The sequence below is a fragment of the Bremia lactucae genome, linkage group LG10 (assembly GCF_004359215.1).
Source record: "Bremia lactucae strain SF5 linkage group LG10, whole genome shotgun sequence".
NCBI classification, from domain to species: Eukaryota; Oomycota; class Peronosporomycetes; order Peronosporales; family Peronosporaceae; genus Bremia; species Bremia lactucae.
Genome location: NC_090619.1, coordinates 4,204,416 through 4,222,676, shown reverse-complemented (window position 1 = coordinate 4,222,676; position 18,261 = coordinate 4,204,416). Strand labels below are relative to the sequence as shown.

Below are 18,261 nucleotides of genomic sequence, written 5' to 3'. Positions count from 1 at the left end.
GAATGAACGCACTCCAAGCTTGCATAAGCGAGACTTTATCTCGCTTATTGTTGCCACTAAACCATCGATGCTTAAGAAAAGCATCGAGATAGAAATCTTCCTCAGCGCGAAAGTTCTTCGCGCTGGGATCAAGCCCATGTAGCTTTATCGCAATAAATACGGGACATTTATTGTGAGGAGTAGTTTCTCCAGACAAGCTATTGATAAGCCGTTCTGGCAAAAGCCACGGCTTCTTTTCAGGGGCGAGATGAGACATTTTATTGTCTTCACTCCCCTGAGTGGTACCCACTGAAGCAGGGGTACCCCAAGAACTTTTCTTACGATGGCTTACGCCATCGTCGTCACCTTGCACAGAGACACGAGCAGGTGACCGTATGCGAGATCGTACCGGCGATGAGGGATCATCCTCATCGTTGGATCCAAATAGACTGTTTACTCGTCTATCAGAATGAGCCGTCTCATTTGAAGGCTCATATTCAGCCGCCTGACGGATATCAGGTGGCTGTTCCATTCTCCCCGAGTCGGCCACTTCATCCGACTCGCATTCGTAGTCGACCTCCAAAGAGGGGTCGTATTCACGTGGTGAATCACCACTTGCACTCGCAACATCTAGTGTTGTGCGAGTGGAAGACACTACGGCAGACGTTCCATCTGCCGCAAGAGATAGCAATGCGTCACCCGCGGCTGCACGAACCGCAGCCGAAGGCGCAACACTATCGTCACCCTGCATGAGTTGCTACTTCATGCGATGGAATTTAAAATAATGGATCTGACCAATAAACATCGTTTTAAAAATTAAGTGGTCACATAGCGACCACTCCATCCAATGACATTCAGAGTGATTGTCGTTTAAGGGAGGGTGATGTAACGTGGTGTATCGTTACATGAAATTAACACTTTAAGGTTGTTAATTAATATATTATCTAAAAGGTAAATAATATTTGCAGGATATTACTTTATATAGTAATATTCAGAATTCTTATCAATAAATAGGCATAGACCATTATACCTATTTCTTCCGCAGACAAATCAGCTGTAGGAGTAATCAAAGAGAGAGTTACAGATAAGATAGAGATAAGAATTCAATTACATGTTTAGTATTAGATTATAATTAAGTTAGCATTTGCAAAGATAGATCAAGAGACACTTAATTATATTTAATACAGTTTTCATTTTACCCTCTTAAAGCTATTTGCCTTAAGAGAAGTCTTCCTCTGCACGTACTAGTGTACGTGAAATAACGTAGACACCACTCGCAACTGAAGCGGTGCGAAGTGGACTTGTACTGAAACAGTACGAGTCGTAGTGCCCCATTACACTTAATCCCTTGAACTAGGATTCCTTAAGCTTTAATAGCTTGTACGACTCCCTGAGTTGTTAAACCCATTAGTTCAATAGAACTAAGTGACTCGCTCAGTTTTAAAGTCTTTCTCTGACTTTAAGGGCGAGGTAGCTCCGCTACACGCGGTCTAATCAGCACTGGACGCGCGCAAAAGTGAGAGACAGATAAGACGTTATTACATGTTTGTGTGAGTATATATTAAGTTAGCATTAAATAGAAGAAACAGAAGCTTTTTATTATGTTAAATAAAGTTTACTTTCACGTGTTTTAAAGAGAGTCGTCCTCTGCACGTAGTAGTGTACGAGAAGTGACGTGAAGCACCACTCGCACTGAAGCAGTGCGAAGTGAATAGTCACAGTAATGCCGCTATTGCGCATTACCACCGCAGCTTCCTTAGTTTACAGTGCAAATCTTCCTTGAAGTACCTTTTTCAATGAGGGTGGCTGGAAACTAGTTTTTATGCTTTTCGAATTAGGTGAGTAGATTGGTACTGTTCTTACCACTGTATTTCGACGCATGCTGCAATCGCTTTGTTTGTTCGTTTGTGCCGCAAAGGCGTGCCCCGTTTTATGACGTAAAATTTTAAAGGATTGTTAACCAAACTTAAGGGAAAAAATAACAGGCTCTTTAAAACTTCCACGTACTTCTAAAGCAAGTTGTGTTCTGTATGCGGATGCATTTCTCGTAAAAAGGGGCACCCCGTTGTAAGCGATGAAGCTTGAGACCCCAACGTTGTTAATTTCTTCTGCGGATACAGCTCGATGATTTGGTAGCCGTATTCCCGTAAGGTTCCATCGGCGGCATCTCCTCCATTGGCGGCATCTCCTCCATTGGCGGCGTCTCACTAGTAGGAGGCGTCTCGCTAGTAGGAGGCGTCTCACTAGTAGGAGGCGTCTCACTAGTAGGAGGCGTCTCACTAGTAGGAGGCGTCTCTTCGGCCAAAGGCGTCTCAGGCGTCTCAGGCGTCTCATTGGTTGTAGGTGCCTCAGCAGGAGTTTCGACGGGGGTCTCAGACTCAGTCTCTTCCTCCGACTTGGCCAATAAATTCTTTTTACCCCCCGCCTTCGTGCCAGACGACGAGCCAGCTCCGGTCGTTGAAACCTCATCCGTGACCGTCACGGCATTGTAATGCAAGACGTCTTTCGCCTCCATCATTGGTTCTTTGTCGCTGCCACTTAATGTCAGCAATCCAAAGTGGAACTCATAATTCGGGGTACATGCAGAGGGTACGGTGTGAGTGGCTTCTAGCTCAAGGTCTTGATCGCCCTCACTTACGTAAAACTCCATCTCACATCCTGCACCTGCCGTAATGCCAATGCCAAAGTTATACCATGTCCCAGGCACGAATTCCGTCTCCCACTTGGGGTCGGTACTCCCGCCGTTAAGATAAATGATCTTAGGAGGGGTTACAGACGCATCGATACGAATTTCAAAACAGTGCGATTCAGGAAAGATAATTTGCCACGCATAGGGATTTACAATCGCCTCTGGCTTCATGACACTTGTACGGAAGAATGTCGTGCCTTTTGTATTAGCGGCAATATTTTGCACCAACTCGGAACGACGAAAGGTTTTTTGCTGCTGAAAAATGGCTTCCGCGTCAACACCAATTTCAATCACGCTCGAGTCACCATTGTAGGCCGGTGCCCGACCATTTTCCTCGATTGCCACATATTTCGTGACATTGCCATTCTCGGCGCCATTGCGCATTGTCAGGATGTGAATCATGAACTTTTTATTTAAAGTCGCAACATCAAGCCCCTTTCCAGTGCCGTCCCACGGGATCGGCATGTCCTGCGCTGCCGTCGAAGCCGCAAAGTAAGCCGACGCAAGCGCTACGATGCCGACGATCGAGGATGAGAATACCATTACGCCGAGTGCGTCGTTGCAAGCGTTTAGCAAATTGACAAAGTGTGGCAGTTGCAATTGTGATCCAATTGTCGTCGTCCGTTGTTTCAATCACGAGATGATGGCATCCATAGCAATTGATTGATCCCTATACAATCTATTTTATCTGTCTCATAATTTTACGGCAAACGGGTCTTGTGTGAACGATTAAAGCTGCATCAGAAATAAAATGGGTATAGGCGATGGCGAATAGTTGGCTTCCGCGACAAAGGCAGCAAGGCTAAAACAAGATGGCTTTGTTTGTTAGAGGCCTTTGTGAGCGCGCTTCTATGCGCCAGGTAGGTCGCCTGCTTGAAAGCATTACTTCGTCAAACAGCAGTAGAATGGAGCTTATCTTAGCTCTACGATGGGACGAAAATTGTTTACCGAAAAGACCATTTTTTACCGATTGCAAAAGGCTTTTACATACCCTTCCAATGAGAAAAATTACGATACACTGTTAGAACAGGTAATAGTTACGCTTCATGAGGATAACTTATCGATACACGTATCGAATATTCTTCTGATGCCATTGGACGACTCTACAACTCTTTGCGCCAAAACGATGCATCACACCAAGTGTAAAAGGATTAAAAACAACGCAATCAAAAGTCGATCGAGCATAAATAAAATCCGTAATAATGATTGAGAAGTTATGTAACGGGGTTATCGTTGCATGTAATTAACACTTGAAGGTTATTAGTTAATATATTCTATAAAAGGTAGAAAATATTTGGAAAAATATTACTTTAAATAGTAATATTGGGGAAGCTTATCCATTGGCAGATATAGGCTATTATATCTACTTGCTCCGCGGTCCAGTCAGCACAGGACGCGCGCACAGAGAGAGACAGGTAAGACTTTATTACATATTTTGTATTAATTGATAATTAAGTTAGTATTAAATAGATAAAAACAGAAGAACTTAATTATATTAGATGCAGTTCTTAAATAACCCTCTTTAAAGCAAGTGTTTTAAAGAGAGTCTTCCTCTGCACGTACTAGTGTACGTGAAGTGACGTGAGGCACCACGCGAACTGAGGCAGTGCGAAGTGGACTTGTGCTGAAGCAGTACAAGTCGGCATTGCCCAGTTACACCTGGTAGCACTTGGTAGTCCGTCCAAGGACCACATTTCCCACATTTAACATGGACATGTTAGATGTTAATGGAAATACGCATCACGTTTCGCGTGATAGCTAATTCTTTTCTAAGTGACACAGAAAGGAGTGCGGTCGAACGAATGAGTTCGACTGTAGGGGGCGATGCCAACTTGGCCATGCTGTCCGGTTCGGACAGACATGCCCTCCATTCAGCCATCGCCAAAATCATACACAATGAACTTGACGAGACGAAGGGGAAGGTACCCTTGCTTAATCAGCAAGCCTCTTAACAGGCAGAACTGTTGAGGTTACAACAGGTACAGATCCCTGTACCTGGGATGACGCACACACGTCGTCCCGAAACCTTAAAGATTGATATAAGGGAGTCGAAGAAGACTCCCTCTTAAGATGGTTTGTCGAGTTGATCGATGCCATAAGGGCTCGTCACATCGTCGACGAGCAAATGCAAGTCGCATTTGCTTAGTCAAATTGGCAGGTCGTCCAAAACTTGGGCACTAGGCCTTTACTTGCGCGACCCATACGTCTTTGGGTCGCTAGAGGCTTTTAAAGCCCAGCTCAAACAGACGTTTGAACCACCAAGGGCTGAGTTCAGAGCTCGTTCAGAACTTCTGAAACTCAAGCAAGGCAAGCGTGAAGTTCACGCTTATGCCCAGCGCATACGACTCTTAGCGAATTGTATCACAAACAACCCAGTCCATGAACACACGTTGATTACGGTGTTCATGCAGGTCTTACGAATGGTCTCGTGAAACCCACCTGTTCCGCTTTGAACTGGATACGCTTGAAGAAGCAATATTCGTTGCGGAACAGGAGGACTTTAGCTTCAGACAGGCTAAAGCTTCACTTGTCACTTTTAACTTCAACGTGATAAGGGATACCTCATTGCCAGGTGCAGAGACGCATAATGATTGTGTGTCTGGAGCAACTTTAGTCAAGGATTTGTAAAATCTCTTGAGGTTGCTGGATCAGTAGGGCGTTGTAGCCCTTCTGACCCCGACCGTTTATGGCTGTCCGCCTCGCTGTTGCGATTTCACAACAACGTCGGAACCGCGACCGTTGCCCTTTTTGGCATTCGGTCCATAATTACGTTCAGTACCTCTCGGTACTGGGCGTGGGGCACTGCATTCATGAGCGTAGTGTCCTAACTTTTGACAGCGATTGCATTTCTGCAATCGCTGGTTATTCGAAAAGCGAGGTTTCTCGCTTTCGACATAAGAAAGGTCCATAGGTTCTGGACCTCCCGATTAGTGTCGTCTTGGAGGACGATACGATAACGAGCTACTTCGCAATTATGCCAAGATAACAGTTCATCTCTCTCGTCTCTTAAAAAAAGACGAGAAATGGCTATGGAACGCTGATTGTCAGCGTTCCTTTAAAGGTATCAAGCAAAGCTTGATGCAGTCGCCCATCTTGGCGTTTGCAGATCAAGACAGACCATTCTATGTGGTCTGTGACGCCAGCGGTTTCGCAATTGGCTGTGCGTTAATGCATACGATACAGACTGCGCGGAGCGCGTCGTCTGTTACCAATCACGTCAGCTGCAACCAGTTACCCAGTGAATGACAAGGAACTCCTTGCCATGAAATTTGCACTGGCTAAGTTTAGGGTCTATCTCCTCGGAGCTAGACCGTTTATCGTATATACGGACCATGCGTCATTACGCATCCCTACACTTGATCTAATGATTACTAAGACATTAATCGTCTCAGTTATCTCTTTAGAACTTATTTCCAAAGGTACCTGGGAACCTTTGACCACAGATTTCCGGGGACTTATTCCCACAGATATTATTTGAAGAGTATCCTCGCCAACTACCTCTAGCTGTGGTTGCGCTACCACAGCGAGATCCTCTACGATCATGACTTCTGACTTGCTCTTGATCAAGTAAACGACACAGTACCGGGACTTGCCATCGATGAAAGTCACGAAATAGCGCTTGCCACTAAAAGTTGGAGTCTGCATATGGCCACATACATCACTGTGTATGACCTCTAAAAGCTCACTTGCCCGTTCCGTCGATGTCGATTGGAAACGTAGGCGGGTTTGCTTCCAAGCGCACAGCCATCTCAAATCTCCCACTTCATTAGACGCAATGTAAATTCCAAAAGCGATTCGAGTGATGGACCTTCACCGCTGCCTGTGCATTCGCACAGCAGCCAGCAGCTGACTCCACAAAGTGATTATTAATCACGCTGTGATCTTAAGCGGTCGTACTAATGACCGTACCACAAGTGAGACAATCGCACTCTCTCGTAGTACATCCACACGCTTGTGGACGCTCCAAGACGTTCATCAGATGGCCATCTGATGAACAGCTGGTAGGCATCGTTACGGATCGATGCTGCCAGCTGGCTCATATTTTCTGAGCCAAGGTAAACCTAGAATGACAACAAATTTGTCATCCAAAACCAGTACGATGAAATCATCATTGTACTGAAATCGTTTAACGTGTAGTGAAATTGTGAAATTTTATCACGCGCTTCATCACTATATCGATGCGGATGCCGCTAGACGCACCGTCCTCCTCGTTTGAGGAATGTCGCGCTCAACATATATGAGCCTGCGACCCTCTAGCGACTGGCGACGAGTAAAGTAATTTGACGCCCCACAGTCCGCTAGGGCTCTGCGTGAAAAAAAGTCGAGTGGATTGAGACATGAATGTACGCCAAGCGGGCAACATTAAAGGAAGATACCGGTTGTCCAAAATGGTCAACTCGATGATCCTAGGCCGAGTAGAGAGTTGACCGTAGAGGACCCGACTGTGATAGCGCAATCACATTCGGGAGACGTTAGGGGAATAAGTCCCCACGTACTTGAGGAGATATCCTCAAATAGTTAATGCTGAAGTGACTAGATTTCAGCATCCTGAGGGATTGATCCCTCGGCAGCCTGTAGATAAATCCCAGGAACCGAGACATAAAATGTCTCGTTTAATGACGGATCAAGAGTAGGCGCTTGTACTCTTGATCTGTATGCGCCTCCGAAGTTAATTTCGTAGATAACCTAATTACCAACCCTAGAACCCAAGCGATTCTTGAGAGATCTGCCTAGTGGTAGAATCAAGCAGATCTGCGTACTCGTCACAGAGGACAAATACGTAGGCGATATTCGGTCAGCAGTAATTTTTGCAGAGAACAAACGGGTTCTCAGCAGCTCATCGATGGACCGAAGTGTCCTCGACGTGAAGACTTGGATTGAGAGAGATTCTAATTAATCCTGGGAGTCTCTTAAGACAATTCCTTTATAAGAATTTGATGGAATTTAGGAATGTATTCGCTGAAACAGTTCCATGCGAGTTGCCTAAGTATAAAGGCACTTGACATGAGATCGAGCTCAAACCGGGCTCGAAGTACTGTGTCATGAAGCATGGTCACTGGGCCGTGAATAGCCCACACCTCTCGCAAAGAATGGCGAGGTGGCCATCCTTCTTCACAGAGTATAATTTCTCCGTGGAATATAAACCAGGACGTCTTAATGTCGTCGCTGATGCGTTATCACGCCGACTCGATTTCGAGCCGGCTGCGCATTCTAACAGTGAAAATAATCTCACTGTTGCAACACTCATTTCAAGTGTTCCGTCATCAACCTTAGTTGATGACATAAAGAAAGCCTACGCAGAAGATAAGGACCTTCTGCGTTTAATGGATCATCTGATGAATCCATCCGATAAATCTTTAAAAGATTTACGGGCTTTATATCGATCGTCATCCGATCGACCCACAACACACAACGGCTTATTGTATTACACAGCCGACACCGGCGACACCCCACGTGTCGTCGTCCCAACTCACAATTATTTGCGCTTGCGCATCATGTATGAGTGTCACGATGCTCCAACGAGTGGACATCGTGGACGTGAGAAGACTTACCTCACAGTAAGTCGCGACTTTTACTGGCCCCGCCAGTATCTGTTCGTGCGCAAGTACATTCGTGCTTGCGAGGTATGTCAACGGGTGAAGCCTAGCCCTTCATCCCGTGCACCTCTCCAACCTCTACCACTTCCGGCAGAATGTTGGCAGTCCGTATCTATGGAATTCATCTTCGGATTTCCCAAAGACGATCACAAAAGCAATAAAATCCTTGTTTTTTTGTAGACACATTCAGCAATATGGTACATTTTGCTGCAGTACCAGAGTCGATCCCGGCTCCGGGCTGTGCCTGTGTCTTTATCGACACGGTATTCAAACTCCACGGTTTACCCCGTGAACTTGTCTCGGATAGAGATCCACGGTTTACGGCGGAGTTTTGGCAATCCGTGTTCCGATCTCTCGGAACACGGCTGACTATGTCAACTTCTGATCACCCAGAGACAGATGGTCAGACGGAATGCGAAAATCGCGTCCTCGAAGAGATACTTCGAGGTTACGTCCAATCGTATATGAATTGGAGCGAGTTTTTACTGATGGTCCAATTCGCCATCATAATTCGATGCATGCGTCTACAGCGCATATACCGTATTTCATGAATGGCTTACGCCATCCACCCAAACCCACCCAATAAGAGGGATCCTCTTGTTTAGGGGGGGACTCGCACGAGCAAAACCATTTCTGGCTCATGCTCATCACGCGTCGAAGTTACCAACGACGCGAATGATGTCGATATCGAAGCAATCGACATCGAAGATGAGAAAACTCTCATGACAGTGCGCACAAAGCGCACTGAAAAAGACAAAACAAATAAGTCAGCAGAGGAATTTCTGCTGACTCGAGAATCAGTGATCCGTTTCGTACAGGATTCAATTGCTAACGCAGTAGACCGTCAGAAACGGAACGCAGACAAACATGGAAGAGCAAACGTTCTTTCATTTAAGTTTAATGACCTAGTACTACTCTCTACGGTAAACTTACCTAAGCGTGTAGTCACTAATGTGGGTAGCAATAAACTACAACCCAAGTTCATTGGGCCTTTCCGTGTACTGCATCGCAAAGGCAATGCGTACACAATAGAATTGCCACGTAGGATGCGAACGCATCCAGCGTTTTACGTTGGTCGGCTCCGCCCGTACCATCCGTACGCGGTTTCTTCCGGGGCCGGATCTGACCACCCTTTTCAAGAATCCCTACAAGATTCTTGTGATCGCGAGCCAGATTCTCATGAGTCCACTTCGCTTTCCTTCAGCGCGAATGGTGCATCACGTCACTTCAAGTACACTAGTACTTGTAGAGGAAGACTCTCTTCATAACACTTGCTTCAAAGAGGGTTAAAAGTAAACTATATTTGATATAATTGACTTCTTCTGTTCTTATCTGTCTAATACTAACTTAATTATATACTAATACAAAACATGTAATAAAGTCTTATCTGTCTCTCTCTTTGCGCGCGTCCTGTGCTGACTGGACCGCGGAGCAAGTAGATAATAATGGCCTTATCTACCAATGGATAAGCTCTCCCAATATTACTATGTTGAGTAATATTCTCCAATTATTATCTACCTTTACGTAATATATTAATTAACATCATTTGAGTGTTAATTTCATGTAACGATACATTCCGTTACAGCTATGCGATTCTTTAATGAAAATTAGGGTGATGATTCCAAAGGCCAAAGGGGCGATTTAAAGACGATTCTAAAGGAATAACTGATAATTTTTGGATGTAGTGGAATGACCCATACAGTTAAAATACTTCATGTGACGTTCTTATTCAACACAAACGGGGAGAGTGTGGCAATCCCGAAAGGGGTGTGTGGCTATTGCCATTTTTCGGCCTGTGGCGCGAATTACACGCAACGTGTGTCGAACACTCTCCACGGTCACGCGCGACTGACCTCAACGTGGCTCAAAATTTTATTCGTCGCAAAGTTGGCTTCGACTGAACGGTCAAAGTCTTTGAAAGCCTTTTCATCGTCCAAAACCATCCTTGACGATACGAGTCGCACACTGGCCACCGACCCTCCAAGCTCATCGAACACGACTAGTAAGTTCTTTTGATTTTGAAACAGCCAGTCACGCGGAAGATGATAGTACCGTTGAACAAAATCACCTTGATCGTTGATAAGCCAATAGCGCCCCAAATCGTAGCCATTAACATACGCGCGGCCACGAGTGAGTCCAATAAAATCAAGCAAAATAGACGACTGCAATCCGTTTCCAAGTACCTGCGGTGCAGGATATGAAAAAGATGTCGCAAACCAGCACATCATCTGTCGACCACTTGCAACCCCAGCACGAGTTTTTGTAGGCAACGGAGTCCAATAAACCGAGTCAAACCACTGTGGACGATATATTTGAAGCTGTTCTCCAATAAGACTCGGGAACATTTCCCATCGATATCCGTGAGCTAAGTCCGTGTCCCCAATTCGAACACTGCCTGTCAGTCCTTTTTTGTGATTCTTTCCCAACGAGTCGATACCTAAACTAACAGATATCAATTTAAGATCATGCGAACGATTGAGATCCATACTGGCCGGCAGGTGAAAATCAAATTCTTTAGAGCAATTGCCACCAGGATAGGCAAGATTTCTTTCTCCAAGACGCCATCCGTCAAGAAACGCAATGATGCTACTCCCTTCGCACGAAATCACATTCACGATTGACGCCTTTTCATTTGAATCACTCGTTCCGTTCATAGTAAATCGTGTCTTGTACGTCATGTAATCCGATTGATCAACTGTCAATTGAAGCTGTTCAATGGGGCGATCAGCAACCACTCGCCTTCTTGGAACCGTGGACGATACATTAAGTTCACTCCAGAATTGCCAATCGAGAGCTTCAGGACTTACAATTGAAGAGTACAAGCGATGCTGCTGACCTCGGAAGGACTCGTGGACATTTGCTGTATCGAATAAAGGCACTCCGTCTTTAAGAATGATCATGGACAATGCCGCGAGTGTGAATATATTGCCGGCATACTTTACGCGGACGCTTTGATTCGCCATGTTTTCGAGAAATGCCACTTGATTTGATCCCTCAGTTGGTCCATAAATAAAAGCTCGTTGCAAAGATGAGATTTGTAGTCGATTTCCATCCACGAGAGGCAAGTCATGGGGCTTTAATACTTGTCGATCATTGTGCAATAAGATACTATTGCACTTAATTAGCGCTTCATGAAGGTATCGCAAGTGGCTTCGTTTCGGTTCATTACTGAGTCCGTCGAAATGAAGATTTACTCCATCGGCATACTTTGTTGTCACTCCAGCAGCCGCAGCTCTACCGTAATTGTTGCCGCCATGGTACATCTATGGAAACGAAAAACGTGGATTGTTATCAGTTTATACTACCAGCAAAATTGAACGATCCAGTCGTACATAGTAATTGTGAACAGCGCCACCAACGGCAAACCATCGAGCAACAGCATACGCAACGTCTTTAGGAGATCGCTCATCATTTGGCAAAGGCCTCAGTTTATCTTTTTGCCACGTTTGAAACCAGCCTTCGTCTTCCGTCCATACAAGCGGGTCTGACGGACGCTCCTTCACAAGTTTGACAGCAAAATCGACGCAATCATTGTCATTGCAAGACAAAATTGTATTCTCCGCTGCATTGGCATAGCACCTACGAAACTCCACTCAATTAGCAATAATTATTGCAAGGCTACTAGCTTCAAACGTACATAATCCAAGGAATTGACGTATTTAATCGTGTCACAAGATCTCCACACCATTGAACGTATTCCGGATCCTGCGCGGTGAATTCGTTCTCAATCTGCGCCAAAATGATCGGCCCGCCATTTATTGCTAAGAATGGCCGCGATAGCTCAACCATGTACCGAAGAAACCGCTCCATTTCTCTTTGCCACGGAATATTCGACGATCTTACCTTCATACCTGGGATCAAATTGAGCCACACGGGAAGACCTCCATTGTGCCACTCGGCACACACATATGGACCAAATCGCACATGTAAGAACAGTCCCATCTCTGCTGCGAGCTCGTAAAATTGCGTGATATTTGCATTCCCTGCAAAGTTATACACTCCACGCTCTTGCTCGTGCAGGTTCCAAAACACGTCTGCAATATTCACAATCAATGGAACCAAGTGAGTGAATTCCGATATACAAAAGTATTGTTTTGGATACTCGTACACATTTCGATGTGGTTTAGTCCGTCTCGCTTAGCCTCTTGCAAGAGCTGCTTCCATTGGCCTGGCGAGCTGCGAGGGTAGTGAATGGAGCCTCCAAGAAGAAGCGTCGGTCGCCCATCAATCGTAAATCCTCGAGGTGAGTACGTGACGCTGTAACCTACTTGACGCTTCGTGGTGTCGATGTCATCGTACGTAAGGTACTGGTACGTACGGCTCTTGCGTGACACCAGTAACGGATTCGAGACGCGCGGCGCTGGGGGTCGAATGCCCACAAAGCAGGTTACAAATAGGATAACAGCTAGCAAAGCAATGTCCTTGCGCTGCAGACGGCGTCGAGGTTTTAATGGAACGCTCGGAGCGTCGAAAGGTAGCAGCTCCTCGTAGTCGCCGTCCTGGTCGGTCAAAATCATCGTAAGATTCTGAGATGACAATTAGTCGGATTTGCACGGTTCATAATATACTATGAAAGTAAGTAAGGATGTAGGAAAAGCCTTGTATGTTGGGCTTAAAGTGTTGGGAAAAAAAGCAGCAATGCGATGTTATTTTTACCCATTGGTTCTAATATTGCTCGATGCTTTTCTATTTTACATGCGCCTTCGCGGTAATCTTATTAGACCAGATATTAATTTGGCCACGATTGCAACAATGACACTTTTTGCGATGCTGGTGGCGTTGCGGATGGCGTGCTCCACGGTGCTACTAACAAGATTCAAGCACGGAAACGATTAAGCTTGTAACTTTGGTAACGAGCCACATTGCATCGTCCGTTGGAGACATTGTTTGAAATCAAGCCTCTTAACATCCACCGATAGTATTAGAATCATACGACCAGCTTGTACAACTGCCTGAGATCTCTCAATTACTCAAAAAGCAATTTACAGCTTATTTTTCGTTGCTGTTATTCTCATCAGATCGGTCAGATCGTAACTGATTGTCGATCGTGGGACACGAGTTCCCATAAGAGCTTAAAAGTTGCCCGGAAAATAATAAAAACACGATTAATCAGTCACTGATAAGTCCCAGCGCACCGGAATTATGTAGAAAAGAATCCTGCGACGCCATTAGGCAAGCAATCAACGCATCCTTTAATGCATCGAGAAGTTTGGCAAAGCGCTGTTTACTTCTGTAACATTCCGTTTGCAGCTGCAAGCGTATATTAAAGTCTTCGCTTAGTTTCTTGGGTAATGCCTTCTAGTAGCTTTGCAGAGCGAAAAAAACTTACGACGTCATTTTCAGCTTTCAAAGTTCAAGAGAGCGCGCTCGCAGCCAGGACAAAATTCTACTTCGTCAACATCCTGGTAGACTGAAAAGTGGCTTTAGCTCAACAAGTTTCTGCCAAAGTATCGAGATAGTACAATTGTTTCAAATGTTTAACTGAGTCGCAAGGGTTGTATTTATTACAATGTAGTGTCAAGTCATGTCACTTTACTTTCATGGGCGATGGCTTAGTAGTCCGAACATAAATATGTTTAAATGGTACAGTGGGGATCTTTATCACTTGTCATGTGCTTCTCCACTCTCCAAGCACAGTGCAAAGCATTCAGGAAGAGGTGATGCTACACAGAAACTTATCGAGCCGATTTTCGTGTAGACAGGAATCGCAAATTCATAATTTGTGACTTGTTTGGGACCGCCGAATCCTACGATAGCCTAAGGTATCGTTGTAACACTAAGACATGAAACAAAACAGACCTTCCTCTCTTTGGTTTAAGTAGCATTCGACCATGTCAAAATTCGATTCACAGCATTTGGAACGAGGCCGTGGGACGTGGGCCTCGTTCTCGTCATCGGCAATTTCAATTGTGGCTTGCATGCACGGTCACGACCAAAGCAATCGATTGTGACTTTCAATAGACGTCCCATAAATGCAATCGATTGTGACTTTCAATAGACGTCCCATAAATTGCGAGCGACTTCGATGGTTTGTATTGTTTTTGTTGCGCAACCATTGTCGGGAAGCATCCATGAAAGTCTCCTATGGCTACAATTTACATAAACGGTTGGGTACTCCTCAGCGTCGCAGATTGTGGAAATTTAGCCAATCAAAAGAACGGCGACGAGGCATTACCTTCCGTCCGAATCCCTCAGTTGCGAAAATGACTTTCCCCAATCGCGTCAACTACCGGCAGCAGAGTCGAGAGACTTCTCAGCAAGCTGCTGCCTTGACAGCTGGTGACTCGCCCGTTGCTTCATTTGCCACATTCAATAATGCGGAATCTGACGGATTCCTCATCATGGAGGAAAAACCAGAGACCTCTCTGACCTTGTGTGTGACGGATCATGCCCTCTGGCCGCTTACACACAAATTCATGACGCTAATCGCTCAGCCAGCAAAGCTCCTTGCGGCACTACTAGTTAATTGTGATACTCAGACATCTAAGGAAACGTTTTGGGCCAAAGCGACGGCGTATCAGCACTCGGAGCTACAAGGAATGGCTACGTCCTGGTGTCGAATATTAGAGGATGTTGAAATGTACGAGCTTAGTGTTACGGATACGATGATGTTGAAAGCGACGCTATTTTATTGGCGAATGTGGCAATCGGTGTGTATTGCTTGCGTGGATACTGTGGCATCGATTGAGGAGAGCGCAATAAGCGTGCCCCTCAAGCTGGAGGCGAAGCTGTGGACATCGGTGCTGCAGAAACGCACTGCAGCTTCCATATCGCCGCCATTGGAGAACAAATGCATCGATGCGTTGTCGCAAGGCATGATTCTGTCGGGTGGGAGTGGTATGAGTAAACGTTCACGCATTAATCGAAAAAGCAACGAGTTCCTCATCGCATGGTTCCTGGCGCATAAAGACAACCCATACCCGTCCCCGGATGAGCGTCTGGAGATCGCGGACAAGACAGGCCTAGCCGAGCAGCAGGTGCGAAACTGGTTTGCCAACATGCGCAAGCGCCATTGGAAACCCAATCGAGCCAACGTTAAGAAACCACGCTGTCTTGTTGATTATATGTTGCGGCAAACAGACGCTTGACTCGTATATTAATTATCGCCGTGAAATCTGTAAGTTTTAATAGTAAAGTACTGAACGAAATTAACAATGCATTCTCATTGTACGCTTCACTTTCTTGGTTATGTCCATGAATGGACAAGAGACTTTGCTTTATCGGAATCTTACTCTTCTACGAGGGTCGGAGCCTCTCCGATCTCATTCTTTACAAACTTGTACTTGCCGGAGGAGCGGAAAACGTCTTTCTTTGAAGCGGCAGCTGCAGGAGCAACAGGAAGCGTCGCGGGAGCCAAGCCCAAGGTCTCTTGCTTAAAAGTTGGCGTTAGGGCAGGCCACGCCATCCAGCAAGTCAGAATCGCTCCAGGAACGCTCCAGGGTGCTACAGGAAATGCACATTAGCCAAACGCACGAGAGAATTTAAAAGAGAAGAAAGCGGCGCATGGTGAATACCTAAAGCCATTACGTCCTTCGTCAGGCGGGTTACGCGAGTGGCAGACATGATTGTGGGGGGGTAAGGCTTATGCTTTCTGCGGGATAAAAGATTAAATAAAACCCACACGTGGTGGGATGTATCGACAAAAGGATGATCAAAATAGTCCGAATTTGCCTCAAGAAAATGAGCGTTGCTATTTTTTGGGTAAAAATTGCGCAGTCTTTGTTATATTACTGCTCATTACTTTTAATTGTAAAATACTACAAGTAAACGCTATCAAGGTGAGTATGACGTCATCCTCAAAACATCTTACTAATTTAAGGGTACGAGTAGCGGACGAGAGGATACCGAGTGGACCGCGAAGGAGTTGGGGCTTCCAATTATATTATAGAGCAATTCGCAACGATTCTAATGATGACCAGCAAAGCTCTAGTACGTGCAGAGGGAGATTCTCTTCAAAACACTCGCTTTCAGGAGGGTTAATTAAAAACTGTATTAATATAATTAAGTTCTTCTAGTATATCTACTTCATACTAACTTAATTATAACCTAATACACATCATATATTAAAAGTCTTATCTTCCTCTCTCTTTGCGCGCGTCCAGCGCTGACCGGACCGCGGAGAAAGTAGATATAATGGTATATATCTACCAATGGATCAGCTTTAAGAATAGTACCATGTAAAGTAATATTTTTCCAAATATTATCTACTTTAAGATAATATATTAATTAGCAACCTTTAAGTGTTAATTTCATGTAACGATACACCCCATTAGATCACCCCTCCCTTGAACAACAATCACTCTGACTGTCATTGGGAAGAGTGGTCACTATAAGACCACTTTATCAAAAAAGGATGTTGATTGGGCAAGCTCATCATTTTTAATTCTATCGCATGGTTAACAAGTCCATGCGGTATGGGAATAGTGCGGCGCCTTCGGCTGCGGTTTATGCCGCCGCGGGCTTCGCATTATTGTCTCTTGCGGCAGACGTTCCATCTGCCGTAGTGTCATCTTCTCCCACAACACCAAATGTTGCGGGTGCACGTGGTGATACACCACGTGAATGTGACCCCTCTTTGGAGGTCGACTACGAATGGGAGTCGGACGAAATTGCCGACTTAGGGGGAACAGAACAGTCGCCTGATCATCGTCAGGCGGCTAACTATGAGCCTTCGAATGAGGGGGCTCATCCGAGTAGACGTGCTGGTAGCATTCGCTACATGTTCGGTTCGGACGATGAGGATGATTCCTCATCGCCGGTACCGTCTCCCGCGCCGTCACCCACACTTATCCCTGTCCGTGGTGGTGACGATGGTGTAAGCCATCGCAATAAAAGTTTTTGTGGTACCCCTTCTTTAGTGGGTACCACTCAGGGGATCGTAGACACTCAAATTCCACGTCTTGCCCCTGAGAAGAAGCCGTGGTATTTGCCCGAACAGCTATTCAATAGCTTGTCTGGAGAGACTACTTCTCACAATAATTATCCCTTTTTATTGCGACAAAGCTCCATGGCCTTGAATCGAGCGCGAAGATATTCGCGCTGAGGAAAGTTTTTATCTCGATGCTTTTCTTAAGCATCGATGGTAAAGTGGCAACAACAAGCGAGATAAAATCTTGTTGATGCGATCCTATAGCGCGTTCATTCGCAATGTCAAAGACATTGGACGCACGTGCCAACCGATGCAATTTATACCTTGCACCGGTTGGAGTTCGTTTCTCAACTTAACGCGAATCGCGTTAATTCTTTGAAGCCAGGTTTCGCGGCAGAACTTCCATGCCCCATATGGGTGATCGCTGTCCGTGTTGTGTGACTACATGAAGCTAGTAAGAGGGGATGTGTGTTCCCTTTCTTCACCCTGGGGAAGGGCTCGCATCTCTATCGAGATGCGCTATGCGATTGACGTTTTGCAATCGACTTACATGCGCCAGGGGCGCGTGTTCTCCGATTGACCTTCTGATCCATCAGATGGGTCTCGTCATACTGACGGACGAGGCCCTCAATGTCAACAATCAGCTGGGAACGAGGCACACAGCTGTCATGTGAAGGTGGATAACCGCGCCAGCGAACAAGATAACTCGTTCGCTGCCCCTTCACATCACGGTGGTTTTGGATACGTTCCACAAGGAAACGTTGACAACCGTAAGAGTCCACCAATGGTTGTGGCGGAGGACCAAAAATTAGATCCGACCCATGTGTCGGATCTAGAGTCGAAGATCGACAAACTCGACCGCTTCCTCCATGATTTGGAGGAGAGACTTGACCACGAGCATGTAAGCGTCGCTCGTTAGAGCAGACGGTGCAGGCTCACCATATCGAACGATTGGAAGACCGTTCGAAGAGTGCGTACTCCATGTTGGAGTACGAACGGAATTATCACGCTCTTCGGGATGAGCTGTCGTTAGCTCATCGCGGTTTCAAGGATCTTCGGACCCGACATGAGAATCTCCAAATCTAGCATGAGAGTCTGGTTCGTAATCACAAAAATATTTTAGGGGT

At 45.6% G+C, this 18,261-nt stretch overlaps 5 protein-coding genes across 5 annotated transcripts; 2 read left to right on the top strand and 3 right to left on the bottom strand.

Annotated features, from left to right (window-relative positions):
• Positions 1-2,077: 2,077 nt before the first annotated feature.
• On the bottom strand, positions 2,078-3,211 carry CCR75_002880 (uncharacterized protein; the record flags this gene model as incomplete). Its single annotated transcript, XM_067960977.1, has 1 exon — positions 2,078-3,211. The coding sequence occupies one exon, from the start codon at positions 3,209-3,211 to the stop codon at positions 2,078-2,080; it is 1,134 nt and encodes a 377-aa protein (XP_067819064.1).
• Positions 3,212-9,885: 6,674 nt separating this feature from the next.
• Positions 9,886-12,782, bottom strand: CCR75_002881 (uncharacterized protein; the record flags this gene model as incomplete). Its single annotated transcript, XM_067960978.1, has 4 exons — positions 9,886-11,528; positions 11,598-11,844; positions 11,903-12,299; positions 12,374-12,782. 4 exons carry the CDS (start codon positions 12,780-12,782, stop codon positions 10,104-10,106), a joined length of 2,478 nt encoding a protein of 825 aa, XP_067818772.1. The 3' UTR covers positions 9,886-10,103.
• Positions 12,783-14,468: 1,686 nt separating this feature from the next.
• CCR75_002882 (uncharacterized protein) lies at positions 14,469-15,353 on the top strand (the record flags this gene model as incomplete). The annotated part of the gene is made up of 1 exon (XM_067960979.1): positions 14,469-15,353. The coding sequence occupies one exon, from the start codon at positions 14,469-14,471 to the stop codon at positions 15,351-15,353; it is 885 nt and encodes a 294-aa protein (XP_067819066.1).
• CCR75_002883 (uncharacterized protein) lies at positions 14,521-15,940 on the bottom strand. The gene is made up of 2 exons (XM_067960980.1): positions 15,780-15,940; positions 14,521-15,708 (listed from the first exon to the last, which is right to left on the bottom strand). Exons 1-2 carry the CDS (start codon positions 15,826-15,828, stop codon positions 15,494-15,496), a joined length of 264 nt encoding a protein of 87 aa, XP_067819065.1. The 5' UTR covers positions 15,829-15,940; the 3' UTR covers positions 14,521-15,493.
• CCR75_002884 (uncharacterized protein) lies at positions 15,420-15,728 on the top strand (the record flags this gene model as incomplete). The annotated part of the gene is made up of 1 exon (XM_067960981.1): positions 15,420-15,728. The coding sequence occupies one exon, from the start codon at positions 15,420-15,422 to the stop codon at positions 15,726-15,728; it is 309 nt and encodes a 102-aa protein (XP_067818769.1).
• Positions 15,941-18,261: the final 2,321 nt, after the last annotated feature.